General features: G+C 39.7%; 1 protein-coding gene across 2 annotated transcripts; it reads left to right on the top strand.

Moving 5' to 3' along the window:
• The first annotated feature begins 1,031 nt into the window (after positions 1-1,031).
• xpc (xeroderma pigmentosum, complementation group C) lies at positions 1,032-15,403 on the top strand. Of its 2 annotated transcripts, none has more exons than XM_020646528.3 (14): positions 1,032-1,587; positions 3,315-3,626; positions 3,756-3,852; positions 4,809-4,893; positions 4,996-5,153; positions 5,616-5,736; positions 5,856-5,945; positions 6,652-7,503; positions 8,394-8,554; positions 9,653-9,734; positions 12,482-12,613; positions 12,815-12,984; positions 13,781-13,874; positions 14,003-15,403. In XM_020646528.3, the coding sequence occupies exons 1-14, from the start codon at positions 1,485-1,487 to the stop codon at positions 14,336-14,338; spliced, it is 2,793 nt and encodes a 930-aa protein (XP_020502184.2). In that variant the 5' UTR covers positions 1,032-1,484; the 3' UTR covers positions 14,339-15,403. The 2 variants fall into 2 exon arrangements, with proteins under 2 accessions (XP_020502184.2, XP_065816922.1); XM_065960850.1 differs by lacking the exon at positions 1,032-1,587 and adding an exon at positions 1,606-1,739.
• Positions 15,404-15,603: the final 200 nt, after the last annotated feature.

Genomic DNA, 15,603 nt, shown 5'->3' with positions numbered 1-15,603 from the left:
GTGAGTTAAACATAAAACAAATGGAGACCATGCATCTGTATCATCTGCTTCATATGATATGAAATGGTAGAAGCTGTTTTGAAGTATCCTTCATGACTACTTGTTTTTTAGACCTGGCTTCTGAGACAGTTGAATGGATTTAGTCAGATAATGATCTACACATAAAAATCTTTGCACAATAATATTAAAGTTACATTTTGACAAGACTTCAGTATTTTATAATCTTTAATCCTCAGTCTGGATATTTTTTAATTTTAAAACAACCATGTTGGCATGCAATAAGAAGTAACATGGAGAAGTATGTCAGTGTTAAACTACTCATAGAGGCAGTTTTGTTAACATTTTCTTTTCAGGGAGTGTTGCTCTCTGACCTCTAGCTCTGCACACTTTACTGATTGGCTTGCATCACTGTATACAAAGTTTGCATTACACTGTACGCTACATACCATTTTGAAAACCATACCACAAGATGGCATATTTTTCTTCAACTCAAGCAGCCTCTGAAATCCTTCCATTACAGTTTGTAGTCAACATTGTTCTGACATTAGCTTTAGTTAATAACAATCTTAAAATAATGTGTTATTCTGAACCCAAAGGGGCGAGTGTGGCCTGTCAGGACTTTGGAGAAAGCTGAGTTTATTCTGTGCTCCTGAAATGGTTGTTAGAAAATGAAGAACATGTGGGATCAGTTCTAAATCAGATAAAACATGAACAAAATCTGCTTTGCTCCTTTAATGTGGATCCGGTCACTGGAGTTGTTCAAATTTTGAACTCATTATGTTTGCCTCTGGCTAAATGCTTCTAATAAAAAAATAACCAACCTTATTGTAGCCAGGTGTTTAGCCAACCAGTATCAATGTGTCTTTAATGAAACCCCATGAGAATAGTTATTAGTGTGTCAAAGCTCAAGATTACACTTTTTATTATCAGGGGGATAAGGAGCAGCTGTAACCAATAATTGATTCATTCATATTTACAGTCTATGGCTGTAACACAGAGGTAAATCTTAAGCATTTCTTTTATCAGGTGTACTGGTAAAGCTTCATATACAGCACAACACCGCCTCCCTGTGTCCAACATATGATACTACATCACTCAAAAATGCGTAATTTAAAAAACAAAACAGCTTCTCCGTTAAGATAATCACATATATTAAAAAGATACTTCTTTGAGTTTTTAAAGGTGTGTAGAACCTTTTTTGTTTTTTAAATTCAGGTGTCTTTGACATAGACTGTAGTTGTAAAATGTTTGGTGGAGAAGAAGAAGAGGCGGATGTGACGTCAGAGCCCTGCCTCCAAAACAACCGGGCTGCGTTGTCTCTTATGAAAGCTGCGGAGTGAAATGTTGGATAACTGCTGTTTCCCTGCCCGCTTACAACCCTAAGTGGAAAGCTGAGTGACTTCTGCTCGTGTAGTTTTTACCAAAACACATTTAAAGGAAGTAATTTAAAAAACAGAACGATAGAGGATAGATAGAAAGCCAACATGGCAAAGAGGAAAGAGTGTGAAGTGACACAGACCGATACAAAGAAACTGAAGGTGTTGAAGAACAGCGGAGCCAAAGCAAGAGCGAAGAAGGAAGACACAGGTATGAGAAGTCAGGAATCCACTCATCACTCCGACTGTCCTGCCATTTACCAATAAATGAGTAAAAACAAACGACCCAATCAGATGTAAAGGATGTGTGACGTTTGCAGACAAATGCATGGGAACAGCACACGGCTTGCTGACATTCAAATGGTGTGTTACTTTCATAGACTGTAGATATTGGTGACTTTGTGTCGATCATTTGACGGAAAGGAATGATTTACATGATTCCTGCTAAATACATCCTGTCAGATGAAGGTTAGGTTAGTGATCAGAGCTGGTTGCCAGTGTAAATAAACAGACACATTCCCAATAAGTAGTGTGATTGAAAATACCAATAGACTTTATAAAACACATGTGAGAAAATCATTCTTCAAACCTAAAAATGTAAAAACCTAGTCAATGTCAACAAATGAGCTTGAAATCAATCATTTGTATAACACAATCTTTTCAAATAACAAGATATAAATATAGCATTGCAATGTGATTCCACTGAGAATAGAGGTAATGTCCTTGTTGTTTGGTTTGTGTTCATAAATATGGCTTTTTTAAGTGTTGTTGCCACCATAAAAGAACTTTTAGAGAAACCAGACTGCAGCTGTGGAAGGGTACTGAAGTGGATCTGCCGACGGCCCAGATCCACATCTGTGCCCCACTTCATTAAAAACATGAAACATGTTTGTGAGTGTGGGACAAGGAGACTTGTTTCTGTCTTGTGTGGTTTTTACAACATGCACCAGACTTAAAGATTACAGTTAATGTACATTTTCTTTCATTTACAAACAAATTAAGCCAGGCATCATTTGAGGAGATCATTAACGAGGCTACACGTTACACTAGTGAGTGTTCATCAGCTGGCTGCTCTACCTCTTTGATTCTGTCATCATTTGAGTATTTCTGTGTCTGTCAGGGAACATTTGGCTGAATTGTGCTCTTCTGTCTGTCTGTCTGTCTGTCCTGCCTTTCTAAGCCTTTCTTGATAATGTATTCATAAACAGTGACACCAATTCATTTAAATCTCTCGACATCCTGTTGTCAGAAGCTGTTTTAGCAACACCAGTAAAATATTGTATACTTACATTTTAATTATTTTTGTTTGCTCTTCAAAGAAAGTATAATGCATGCAAACATTTTTTAATTTTTTTTTTAAACCAGGAAGATGAGTTAAGAAAAGAAAAGACCAGAGAAAGGCAAGAATAAAACAGTCAGGATTACAGCAGTCCATTATCAGAGCATGGCGTATACCAATCCAGTATCTTGCAGTTCATGTGCCATTAGTCCTTATAGAGTCATAGATCATCCATTTCTTCTACTTGCCACCTAAACATGTCCCCTCAGTCATTTTTGAGACATTACAAATCTCTCTTATCTGACCATTGTTGCAAAGAAGGGGGTCCATGTCTTGACCATTTCATGGTATTGCCTTTAACTTACTAGCTCAATATCTCAGTCAAATATCTATTATTATTATTATTAATCACACAATCATCTAAATTTAACCGCCCATTACCTTTAAATATTACTTCAGGGCTAAAACTATTTAATATAGTGCAGAGACAGATTAGGCGAGATGACAGTGGTATTGTTTGTTTCAGTTGATTATACAACACAGATTTGTTGATGCTTCAGCTGTAAAGGGCTCAAGAAGAAGAAGAATACTGACCACCTAAGAGTATCCTTTAACCAACCCTCCTTGATGTAATCATTACTCCCTTTGTGTCCCTCCAGGTAGTGACATCACAGACAAAGAGGAGAAGCTCAAGAGAAAAGTTCAACCTAAACCTCGTTCCTCCGCAAAAAAAACTGCAGGGAACAACTCATCGTCCACCGCATCCTCAACCACCGCCGCTGTCAGAACCAGTAAATACTTCCAGTCACCTGTTAAGAAGGAGGACTCCGACAGTGACGACTTTGACATGGTGACGTCAAGAGCACCTGCATATAAACACAAGAACGCCAAAAAAACAGAGAACAAGGAAGAAGAAGAAGATGAGGAGGAGGACAGTGAGGAGAGCGGGGATGATTGGGAAGAAGTGGAAGGTTTGTGCCGATAAACAGAAAATATTTTATGATTCTGATGACACATTTGAACTCATATTTAAGCCAGTAGGAAGGCGGGTTGGAAAGTAAATTAAAGAGATAATGTGAGTGTGTGTCTGTGTCTCCCAGAGCTGTCTGGGCCGCTGGGTCCAGTTGAACCTCCAGAACCGGTCCTGCCCTCTCAGCCTGTAGAGATAGAGATCGAGACTCCAGAAGTCAGGAAAAGGTGAGTGGACATCTGTGCATATATCTGAAATATACAACATGTGAGAGATGATTTCACAGTGTTATTCATCATCTCTTGGATATCTTGTGAAATACAAATGTTTGCTGGATATATGCAGAATAAAAACATTAATAACCATTCAGCATGTGTTCACAGGGTTATTTTTTAAATAAATGACACTAAACTCTCAAGTAAATACAAATCAAAGATACTTTTAAAGATATTAATTTGAGATAAATTTACATTATTTACAAACTTGTAAATAATAACTAAAGATGCACCGATCAACTTTTTGTCAGTTCAGATCAGATTCTGATGAATATTATGTACCGATATCTATACTCATTCTGATATTTTTATTATCATAACTAGTGTTAGTGTTGTTGTCTGTATAATGTGTAAGGCTACATAAAGCTGTAGTAAACACAGCATGGCATTGCATTGTGCTGGCTTTGCATACAAACAGGAAGCAATAACAACTGTCAGGTTTTTCAAATTAAATCTTTTAAACTGAAGTGTAAGAGTTGTATGTTGATCACATGGAAGGAGCTGTTCAATCTCATCTGAACGTTGTCATGGAGATGATTTGAGGACACTTCTTACAGTTCAGTCTGAACGTCTTCAAAGTGAGACTGTACGAGCTGGGAATGTTGAAAGTGCCCAACCATCTTTAATTAAAAGCATTTATTTGTATTTAGAAGAACTTCCTTAAAGTTCTGTGTTCTTAGTCAATGTGTAACTCAAAGAGAATGTAATCCCTGTGTCTTTATGTGAAGTCATAAACTATGCTGTCTCATACCTGCTTGGATCCTCATTTAATGGAGGCAAGCCTTCATTTTGTTAATCTGTTAGTGTCTTGATTTATGCTTTTCAAAAGGCCAATTAGCATGTTAGAATGTATTTATTCTTAACATATGTCTGTTTTACTCCAACAATCCTGATGTGTCATTGATCAGGCAAAAGAGGCAGGCAGAGTTTGAGAATTATCTGAAGCGGATGGTGAACCGGTTCAAGAAGGACCAGCTGATAGACACGCACAAGGTGAACACACACTGATTTATGTCATTGTTTACCTTCTCGCTGATTCCTAATCCTGTTTCTCACCACATCAGAATCTTTAAAGCCTGTGATTGGTTCTTTCAGGTCCACCTGATGTGTCTGATAGCCAGTGGGATGTTCCGCAACCGTCTGTGCAGCGAACCGGACCTGCTGGCCATCACTCTGTCGCTTCTGCCCCCTCACTACGCCATGGTCGCCAAGGAGCGAATCGACCAGAACTACCTCTCCGGACTACTCAAGTGGTGTGTGCCTGTGAGATTGAAGCTCAAGCTGTTTTATATGGCACAGTGTGTAATGACAGTCCAGTGTTTCCCCTACCATTATATTAGGGGGGCACCCCTTGAAGGTCAAGTTAATAAAACAAAAAAAAACAAAAAAACTTTTTTTTTAATTTATTTTTGGGCTTTTTGTGCCTTTATTGTAGAGATATGATAGTGGATAGAGTCGGAAATCAGGGAAATAAGTAATTTAAGGATACCTTTCCGATAGAAAAGGACATCTGTCATTAAAAGTAACTCATGAACACCAAAATTCCTAAAAGTGTTTGTGTCGTCGTCCGTCTGCCTGCACCCCCCCCCCACCCCACCCCCCCAAAGCTTTAAACCTAGGGGAAACATTGCAGTCTGATAACAAACTACAAGTCTAATAATAACCCCTAAATCTTCTTTATCCATCTTCTTCTCTCCCTCGCTCCTCACTTTTAGGTTCAAAGCTACGTTCACTCTGAACCCCAGTCTTCCCTGTGAGGAGCGTCCTGACCCCTGGGCTCTGCTGGGGAGGCGGCTAGCCAGTCTGTCAGCCAAAAACCACCAGGAGATGACTCATGTTGGTATTTTTCTGCCAGGCTGGTTCATTGAAAGATATGTGCAGCCTCTCAGTGACATAACAAAGGTGAAATTGGACAGATATGTAATAATGGTCTGTTTGTGTTGTGTTTCCTGCAGCTGTTCCTGCTGGTCCTGAGGTCTCTGCAGCTCTTCTGCCGATTGGTTCTTTCTCTGCAGCCGATTCCTCTCAAAGCCCCATCAGCCAAGGTACTTTAACAAAGTCCAGAGTACAGAAATTGTGCTTAGTCAAGAGATTGCAGTGAAGAGTTCAGGGAGTACTTCCTTTCACCCATCTACTCATCATTTAGTATTAGTGGTTTCATACCTTACACAACAGCTTGAGTCTCTGGTTTAACTTTGATCACCTAAATAACACATCTGGCTGACTCTGAAATGAAAGCTCTTTCAATTTTCTAAAGCAAAGAGATACATTATGGATGTAAGGTAACTTAAAGCTGGGCTAACTAGTTATTATTTTGTCCAAAAAAGATAGCACTCCAACATAGCATGTTTCCTCAATGTCTGATGAGGGAGGTCATTTTATCATTTAATTCAGCAGATATCTAATATATTGGTCCTCTAACAGAATAAACATTACTCTGTTAATTATTTTAACCCTTTATTCATTACTTTGTTTACTGTTTCAACCCAGCATCCATCTATTGTTCAACTACCTGTTTTTGCTTATAGATAAAGATAAATACATTTATTTGACAAAATTTAAACACATACATAACAGGCTGATCATATCAGACTCCATATAAGAAAAATAAATTGTCAAGGATTAAAATACACAAAAAAGAGGGCTTATTTTCATTGTGGTATCAAAGATCAATCACACAACATAAGCTTGTATTTATGTTTTCAGCATCTTCTGTTCTCATGTTAGTGTTCTTAATATTTCTCTCTCCAGAGCAAAGGGGATAAATCGCCTGCTAGTGCCCCAGGAAAAAGTGCAAAGAACACAGGCAAGGGGACCTCCAAGGCCAGCCCCTCCGAGTCAAAGGTATCTACAGGCACCAAGAGACGAGCAGGTGGCGGTAAGACCAAAGAAGACAGAGGGGGAAAGAAAGCTAAGACGAATAGAATAAAGGAGGAGGATGAGGAAAAGGCCATCGTGTCAGCAGGGCAGAGGCCAAAGAACTCCAAGCGTCGCAGCATCGCCTCAAAAGTCAGCTACAAGGAGGAAAGCAACAGTGAAGAGGAGAAGGAGGAGGGGGGGCTTAGTGATGAGGAATTCCAGGCATCAAGTGAGGAGGACAGTGCAGAGTCAGAGAGTGGAGCTAAATCGACAAAGATTGGGAAAAGAAATGTGTCCAACAGCAAGAATACTCCAGCTTCTAAGAAAAAGAGTGGTGGAGGGATTAACCAGGTAAAGGAAGAGGACAGGAAGTGGGAGAATGAGGAGGAAGATGAAGAAGAAATAAAGAGCAACACAACAAAGCGAAGGAGTGGGAAAAAGAAGGAGGGGCCTGGAGCGGACGAGTGGTTGGAGGTTTTTCTGGACAAAACGTCCTCCTGGGTCTGCGTGGACGTGGAGCACGGTGTCGGGATGCCTCAACTCTGCTCCCAGAATGCAACAGCGCCTGTGACGTACGTGGTGTCAGTGGACAACAACGGGTTTGTAAAGGACCTGGGAAGGAAGTACGATCCCACCTGGATGACATCGACCAGAAAGAGGCGGGTGGATGAAGAGTGGTGGGAGCAAACACTGGAGCCCTTTGTGGGACCTGAGGACGAGAGGGACAGAAAGGAGGAGAAGGAGGTGAGACAGGAAGACAGACATGTAGGCATATATGATGAGACAGGCGAGATCGAAGATTTATTTTTTATCTCGTTAAGTACAGCTTGCAACACAAGAGCTCAAGCATGCACAAACATATTTGATACTATATATTTTTTCAGTAGTACATTATATTCTCTTACTCAGATAGATCTGATGACTTTTTACACATCTTCAATTTGCAGCAACATATTTTTCATGAATTTATTTGAATTTTGAATGTCGTATTAAGGGTTTTATTTGTGAATGCTTTCCTTTGCCTCATTGTGTCCCAACCCCCTCTCTTCCAGAGGGAAATGTCAGAGAATTATTTCATTATTTCAGAAACTTGTCCACTGGGTAATTTACAGATTTAGTGATTTACAAAATTTGAACGAGATGAAAATCATTTTGTCCCACACATGCAAAAAAAGGACAACTTGAAGAAACAATAAAACCAAAAGATTAGGTAGCATAAACAAAGAATGACTGTTGTTCTGTATTTGTTCTACAGTAAAGGACACTAGTAACATGTTGTGTTTTTTTTTACAATATACAGAACTAGCACTTTTTGTCATGTGAAAAGCTAGAACTATAAACTTTCCTCAACACAGAAGATGACAAAATAAATCTGATAAATAACGTTGGGCGACATTTCTTTAGTGAAGCTCCTTTTATATGTGAGTTTCAGGCCACACACCAAAGCCATCCGCAGCTCATTACTGTATGGTTCAATTTATTCCTAATCACCCCAAATCACTAAATATGCTGTGCAACGATTGTATTGTATTGTATTAGCATAGAGTTCTAGACAGATGGTTCCATCAATACACCTGTCTGTTTCATCGACTGATGAGCATATCTCCTAAATGTCCCTCTTGATGTCCACCCAGCTTCAGAACAGGCTGCTGAACAGACCTCTGCCCATCTCAGTCGGAGAGTACAAGAACCACCCGCTGTACGCCTTACAGAGACACCTGCTGAAATATGAAGCTATCTACCCGTCATCAGCTACTGTGCTGGGATACTGCAGGGGAGAGCCCGTGTACTCCAGGTCAGTAATATACCATTAAACTTGGATCCATTTGAAATAAGTTTGTCTCCATATGCATTGCATTGGCTGAGTAGAGTCTGTGATGCTGATCTGTAACAGTCAAGCATCCTTTCTCTTGGCTCTAGTGACGTAAGTTTCTGTGCTGCTATTCAGGTGCTGGATCCTCCTGAGTCAGCATTACTAGATCAAATACAAAGTCAAATATAAATGCAATTATTTTACTTATTTCTAAGGCTTCACCAGAGCAGTCACTCATTGTGATAACATGTAACATGACATCCTAGTATCTTCTGGTGAACTGCATGTAACCCACATATGCATCATTTTATTTTTAAAGGGGACATATTATGAAAATCCACCTTTACAGTGTTTTGAACATATATTTGGGTAACCTGAGTGTCTACTGGCCCACAAAATGTGAAATGAACCCATCCAGTCCTTTGTTTGTGGTCTGTATAAGTCTTACAACACAGAGAAAAATGCTCCGTTTCAAATTTTCTCTCCTTGTGACATCACAGTGTGATTCTGGTAAAATAAAAACATCTCCACTCATGGACTCCACCCCCAGCCTAGAACAAAACTTTTGTGCAGGTCTGCTATTTTCATTCTTGCTACAGAGGACTGATGTCTACCTGGAAAACTCAGGGGGGGGTCATTGCATTTAAAGAGACACACACACCAAAACGGAGCGTTCTGAGAGAGCTGCTTTATACAGGGTCACAAACCTCCTCTGGTGCTTGATTCATGTTATATTTTGACCAAAGCACAGAACAGATGTTTCATTTAGACCACAGGGGGACTGTTTGAAAAGGTGGAGAAGGGGGTATAATATTTCCTCTTTAAATACTAATTTGTGTACAGAACTGGTATTGGAACACAGCCGTTGCCACTGTTCACTCACAGGTCTGAATTAGCTTTGCCTGTATGCATCAGTGTCCACCTGGTGGTGCTATTTGATCACTTAAACTGTCATGTCCCTCTAGCCTTTGTGTTCAACTTCAAAACGTGAATCTCCAAAGACACATTTTAAATGTCAGTATGATGAATTAAAGTATTTCTTGATATTCTTCTTATGTGTAAATGTTGTTTACTTTAAAGGGATTGTGTGCACACGCTCCACTCCAAAGACACGTGGCTGAAAGAAGCTCGGACGGTCAGACTCGGAGAAGAGCCGTTCAAGGTGGGGAGTTCTTCTTTTTTTTCTCTCTCTTCCTTATCCATTATTTCTCTTCTTTGAGTATGTTCAAGTGTTTGTGTGTTGTTTTCCTCTCCGATCAAACCCACTCTATACTCGACTCTAAACCAGTTTAACAGCCATCACATGAGTCATGACGGATGTTCATAAAAATGAGGAACAACATCAGAAACGGTTAACCTCAATATGAGAGCTTGGTCACAGTCCAATGTTTCAGATGTCAATCAACACGCCACAGATGTTGTCATGTGGTAACAACAGAGTGAACCTCCTTTCTTCCATTAAGGATCTTTTGTAACATTAAACTGTTAAAGGTCATATCATCAGCTGTGTGATCTGTTGGCTGTTGTATTGAGAGGTCTATGTAGCGATGTTTACCTCACTGTGTAGCATTTTACTCCGTTTTAGGAAGAAACATGTTTTCATTTTTTTTGTTGCTTTGTGGTCACAGCTACAGGCCTTAATGAAGGATCAACCTGGGGTGACAGTGTCATAGTGGTTGGTTTGTGCGGAGGCTGCGGTCCTCCATGTAAACGACCAGGGTTCGGGTCCGGTTTGTTGCGCCTTCCCCGAGTGTCGTTCCCCACTTTCTCTCTCTCCCTGAATTCCATCTCTATCCACTGTCCTGTCACTACAAAAAAGGTATAAAAAGGCCAAAAAATAAATATTAACATGTTGGAGCAACGCAGAGATAACTGTAGTATTAGCCTCATTTTAATCAAATGAATTATTAATAGCAGGTAGGGATGTAACGAATCACTCAACTCTTGATACGATTCATGATACTGGGTACGATTTATTTTACAAAGTGAGACTGAAGACAAGTATGAGAGGACTGGGAAAGATTCCTTTCATTTTTTTATGTAAACACCAATGCACCTCGTAGTCTCTTTGGCTCTCACACGTTTGGGCGAGCGGGGCTGCAAACCCGCTTGTCAGTAGGGATTGGCCTTGGTGTGGATTAAATGTTGCATCATGTTGTTTGTTCTATTTATGTAGTTCCCCGTCTTCTTGACATATTTGCACACAGTTTTTGTCTTGTCTGTTATCTTCTCACCTCTTTCATTTTCTGTCTTGGTGAAGCTAAAATGTTTCCACATCTCCAATCTCCTCAATTTCAAAATCTTGCTCTGCAGCTGCCAACCGCCTCTGCTCTACAGCTGTTGATGCTCACGATATTATTGAGATTCATTTTTCAGATTACCAATGTGAATCTTGACTTCTTTGAATCGATTTTTAACTGTGCTACTGTGAACTTAGGTCGTCAATGTTTTCAATACTTTTTAATACCACGTGTTTTAGAATGATAGGATCTGTGATTTGAATCAGCGGTTCCCAAACTCTGCCATGCCACGACCCCCATATATCATATTGACCTCCTCAGGCGGGGACCCCCCACTTGCAACATTTTTTAACTTCCTTGAACACATTTGGTCACTTCTATTCTTACTTCATGTATTAAAGTCATACTTTATGTGTGCATGTCATAATGACACCCTTTAGACTCCAGAGTGGCCTTCTGTGGTTGTGACTCTTTTGCAGCTCAGTCATGTTTCCCGCTGGCCTTATCTTTATAGGCATGTTTCTGAGAACTAGGCGGCAGGCAGATTCACTGATATATCAGTGTCACTAAGAGCAGCGGATGTAGTGTTGTGTGTTACTCTTTTTTATCTTGAAAAATTGTCACACAAAAGAACATATATTCATGAATAAATTGATTAATAACTTCTAATAAGACACATTACTATTTTATTGTCACAAATAATGTGATAGTTTTTTATTCTTGTTCCATTTTACTCCCTCTCCCTCCAAGTCTTTGGGACCCCCTGGCAACCTCCCAGGTGGACCTTGATCCCCCCACTTTGAAAAACACTGATTTGAATGATGGAAAGTATCATCATTACATTTAGGATCTAGTATTTATACTGTGTTTACCGATGTTAGGCATCTACAAGCTTGCTCCAACAGTATTGTGTTGTACTTGTACAGTGACAATAAAGATATCTTATCTTATGAAAGAATTACTGTAGCTTTAAAAAAAAAAACGACATGCCTGAAGCTATAATTTTAGGCCAAAGCTGCAGCAAGAGAGGGACAGAACACGCTGTTTAAATGGCACAAATACATTAACAATGCTACATTACCGATGGACTGCCAATGTTTTTGAGCAATTTAGACAGCGTGAAGGAGTTTGCTTTTGCCCCTTTTTTTTTTCTTGACTTGTGTAAATCAGTGAACTTCTAGTGATGAAAGATACAACCGAAAACTCAAAGTATTTGGTCTTTTTCGTTTCTCTGATTTTTTTGGGAAATTTTCAAAATCCAAAACAAAAAACACCAACCATAATTTACATTTTTAGACACTTCAAATCCAACAACAAATGACCCAATATCGGGTGCCTATAACTTCTATTTTTGCTGCAATGGTATCAAAACAGTGTTTAAAATAATGGTATTGTGACTACCATACAGTGACTGCGTGTAACAGTGTTTTACACTCAAACAAATACCCAGTCAGTCATATTGGTATTCTCATTTTTATACACACTTACACTGACTTGGTTGATGCTTCAGCTCATTGGTCCAGACTAATCTGTAATGACACAGTAGTGTAGTCGCTGTTCAGCCACAACTTAGACTGAAACAGGAGTCTCTGTGTTTAGTTCTATTTTCTAATCAGCATAAATAAGAAGACCTTGTGTATGACAATGCCACTGTGTAAATGTCCGTCAGATGGTGAGGGGCTTCTCCAATCGTTCCCGTAAGGCCAGGATGGCGTCTGAGCTGAAGGAAGAAAAAGACCTGCCTCTGTTTGGAGAGTGGCAGACTGAAGACTACCAGCCGCCTCTCGCTGTGGACGGGAAGGTAAAAGAAGGGGTCACTGTAGTAGCACATATAAGGTTACAGCAGAGCAACAAAGCATTGTTTCAATAGAAAATATGAAGTCAGATGTTATTTTTTTAATGGAGAAATCAGAGGTTTAAAACAATGACATAAAAATGCACACCCAAGCTCCAGTTTCTGTAATAGTGTTGTTTCCTGATTGTCCGTGTCTGTTGTTTTCAGGTTCCCCGTAACGACTACGGTAACGTCTACCTGTTTAAGCCCTGTATGTTACCGGTGGGCTGTGTTCACGTGAGGCTCAACAATCTGCACCGCGTGGCCAGGAAGCTGGACATGGACGCCGCCCCTGCGGTCACAGGCTTTGACTTCCATGGAGGATACTCGCACGCTGTGTAAGACAACACTGAGAAGCTCCCGCTGAGACAGAAGTTAAACACAAAGGAAGCAGGAGGAGTGGGATCAGCACTGTTTATTTAGTCACACTCCAGCTTCAGGGTTTAACAACTGCACTGCATTCACTTTGTTTGAGTCATTTTATTTCTTCATCTAGTTCATTTTTTTTCCATTAGGGATATTTCCCAACCCCTAGCATGACACAGAACAACATCTGCTGTACATCCTTTAGTTTATAGCAAAGATAAGGAAGAGGTTGAGTCATGAGCTGTGAAAATGAATCAGTCTCCATTGCTTTTCTCTGCATTCACTCCCATTCTTAAACCCTTATCTGCCTTAACAATCCCATATGTGCTGTGTAAGAAGGAGGATTGTTGTGTATGGCTTTTATTGCTGTTCTAATCTTTTTATCAAAGCAAGATCCTCTGCTATCTAAGTATTGCTATATTGGTCCAAATTAACAGGTTTCATGTCATTAGTGAGCTTTGATCCACACATTTAGTAAAACAATAGCTGCTGTATGAGCAGCTTTTAATTCTGTTGTGTTCTCAGCCTTCCCCTTATTTAATTACATAACATGTTTTCTCTAATTACAAACATTTGCATAGTAGTAAGCATAGTTGCCTAGTGTTGAGATTTTGAATATCTAACATCCTTAATTTAAGTCTTTACAATGGGATATCTACTCACAGAGGGTCAATTACTGACTAACATGGTGACAAAAGAGCTTTAAATAATGACAGCTGTTATGAAAGCATGCTAATCGTATGTGAACATGTTTTCTGTGTGTTTCAGGACTGATGGTTACATTGTGTGTGAGGAGCATGAGGAGATTCTCAGAGCGGCCTGGGAAGAAGATCAAGAGCTTCAGAAACAGAAGGAGAAAGAGGTGTGTGTGTGTTTTGCACTTTGGTTAAGAGCTAGCTCACTTTCAAGTTAAAGCCAAAACTCGTACTTAAAAAATCCTGTGTTAAAACCAAAATACAGCATTACCATTTATTTTTTTCAAATTTCCAGAAGAGAGAAAAGAGGGCAACGTCCAACTGGACTCTGCTGGTGAAAGGGCTCCAGATCAGAGAGAGGCTCAAGCAGCGCTACGGTAAAAAGAACCAGGGCCTGGCGTGCCTTGCTCAGGGAGAGGAGACGGGTGGGCTATCATCTGATGAGGAGGATGCGGCTGAAGATGGAAGTCCAGGAGCTAAGACTGCTTCAGAGACACTGGCCATGTCCTGGCCTCAGAACAGACAAGCAGAGGAGGACGGAGGGAGCATCAGTGGACTGAAGAAGAAGACGACAACAAAACGAGAAAAGAGAGGACAGGAGAAGCACATGTTCCCCTTTGAGAAAGTGTGATTTCAGAATTTCAAAACTACACCTCAGATTGGTTGATATGATCCAATATAGCAGACCTTTTGCTTTAACAGTATAAAGCAGGCCTTGGAGAGAGACGATGAACAAAAGGAATATTTTGTATTTTGTAGTTTTCTGCGGATTGATCTATTTCCTCCAGTGCTGATCATTCATGAACTCAACTCTCCTCAATTTCCTCATCACTGTACATATTACCACTAGCTCTATGCTGTGTTGTTAGTTGTTCTTGTATGGTAGCTGAATGGAATTTAAGTACACATGCCGAGACATTGGGGTAAAACCTGCAAAACATAACAAATCAGTGTTATCATTGTGTAAGACTCTCAGCCCTCATGCAAGTATTCATGTGCTTAAACATTTTCAACACAGACTTGAATTAATGGCTAGTAGGGTGGCGAGTATAATGTGTTTATAACCTGAGCCTAAAAAACACTACAAACACTGGCTGATGAACATTTTCTATTTAGGTTGAAGTTGCTGAAAACTCTCAGAAGCTGTACTACCTCACCTACCTGCTTCTGTTGAGTTTCATCATCTCCACTGAGGCGAGTGTCCAAAATCTCCCTCCACTTTCTAAAACCAGCTTAACGGAGCTCTACTAATGCTGCTGGCTCAAATGTTTGGCATGAAACCCGACAATGAAAACATTCACTTGTTTGTTGTGTTCAAGTGACCTCGTGTTGACCTTCTCTTGAGGTTGAAAAATGGAAGGATCATCGAAACTGTTAAATGATTTCTTATCCATCTCTCACTCCGTCTCTTCTCACAAACACTGTACTTCCCCCTTTTCCTTGTTAGGCTGCTAAATCCCCGGAGAGTTTCTGTGTTTCTGTGTTTCACATTCAGGCACTTGATCTCACACTCATCTCTTTCCACACTTACGTCACTCTTTCACACCTTGTGTATGTAAGTGTCTTCCCACGCAGCAGACGATGGCTGCATTTAAAATAGGAAATCAGTTTTTGTACAGAAAAAGTATTTTTGCAAGAAATGTTTAAATATCAGTAAAAAAAGTCAAACAACCAGTATAAATGTTTTTATACCCTATTTGTGTTTGTGTTTGTATAACAAAAACTATTTTACAATCATTAAAAATAGAATGAAATTCTTCCACAAATAAAGAAAATGTCCAGGTTTCAAAATCAGCTATCACACAGTTAAGTACAAATGATTAAATATTCACCACGGCTATCATTCTGTTGTTTTTACATTTCCTTCCTCATTTGATCATGCGGGTACATTTTTAC

The sequence above is a fragment of the Labrus bergylta genome, chromosome 12, assembly GCF_963930695.1.
Source record: "Labrus bergylta chromosome 12, fLabBer1.1, whole genome shotgun sequence".
Classification (NCBI taxonomy): domain Eukaryota; kingdom Metazoa; phylum Chordata; class Actinopteri; order Labriformes; family Labridae; genus Labrus; species Labrus bergylta.
The sequence above is the reverse complement of the archived record's forward strand: the minus strand, read 5'-3'. Positions and strand labels throughout refer to the sequence as shown.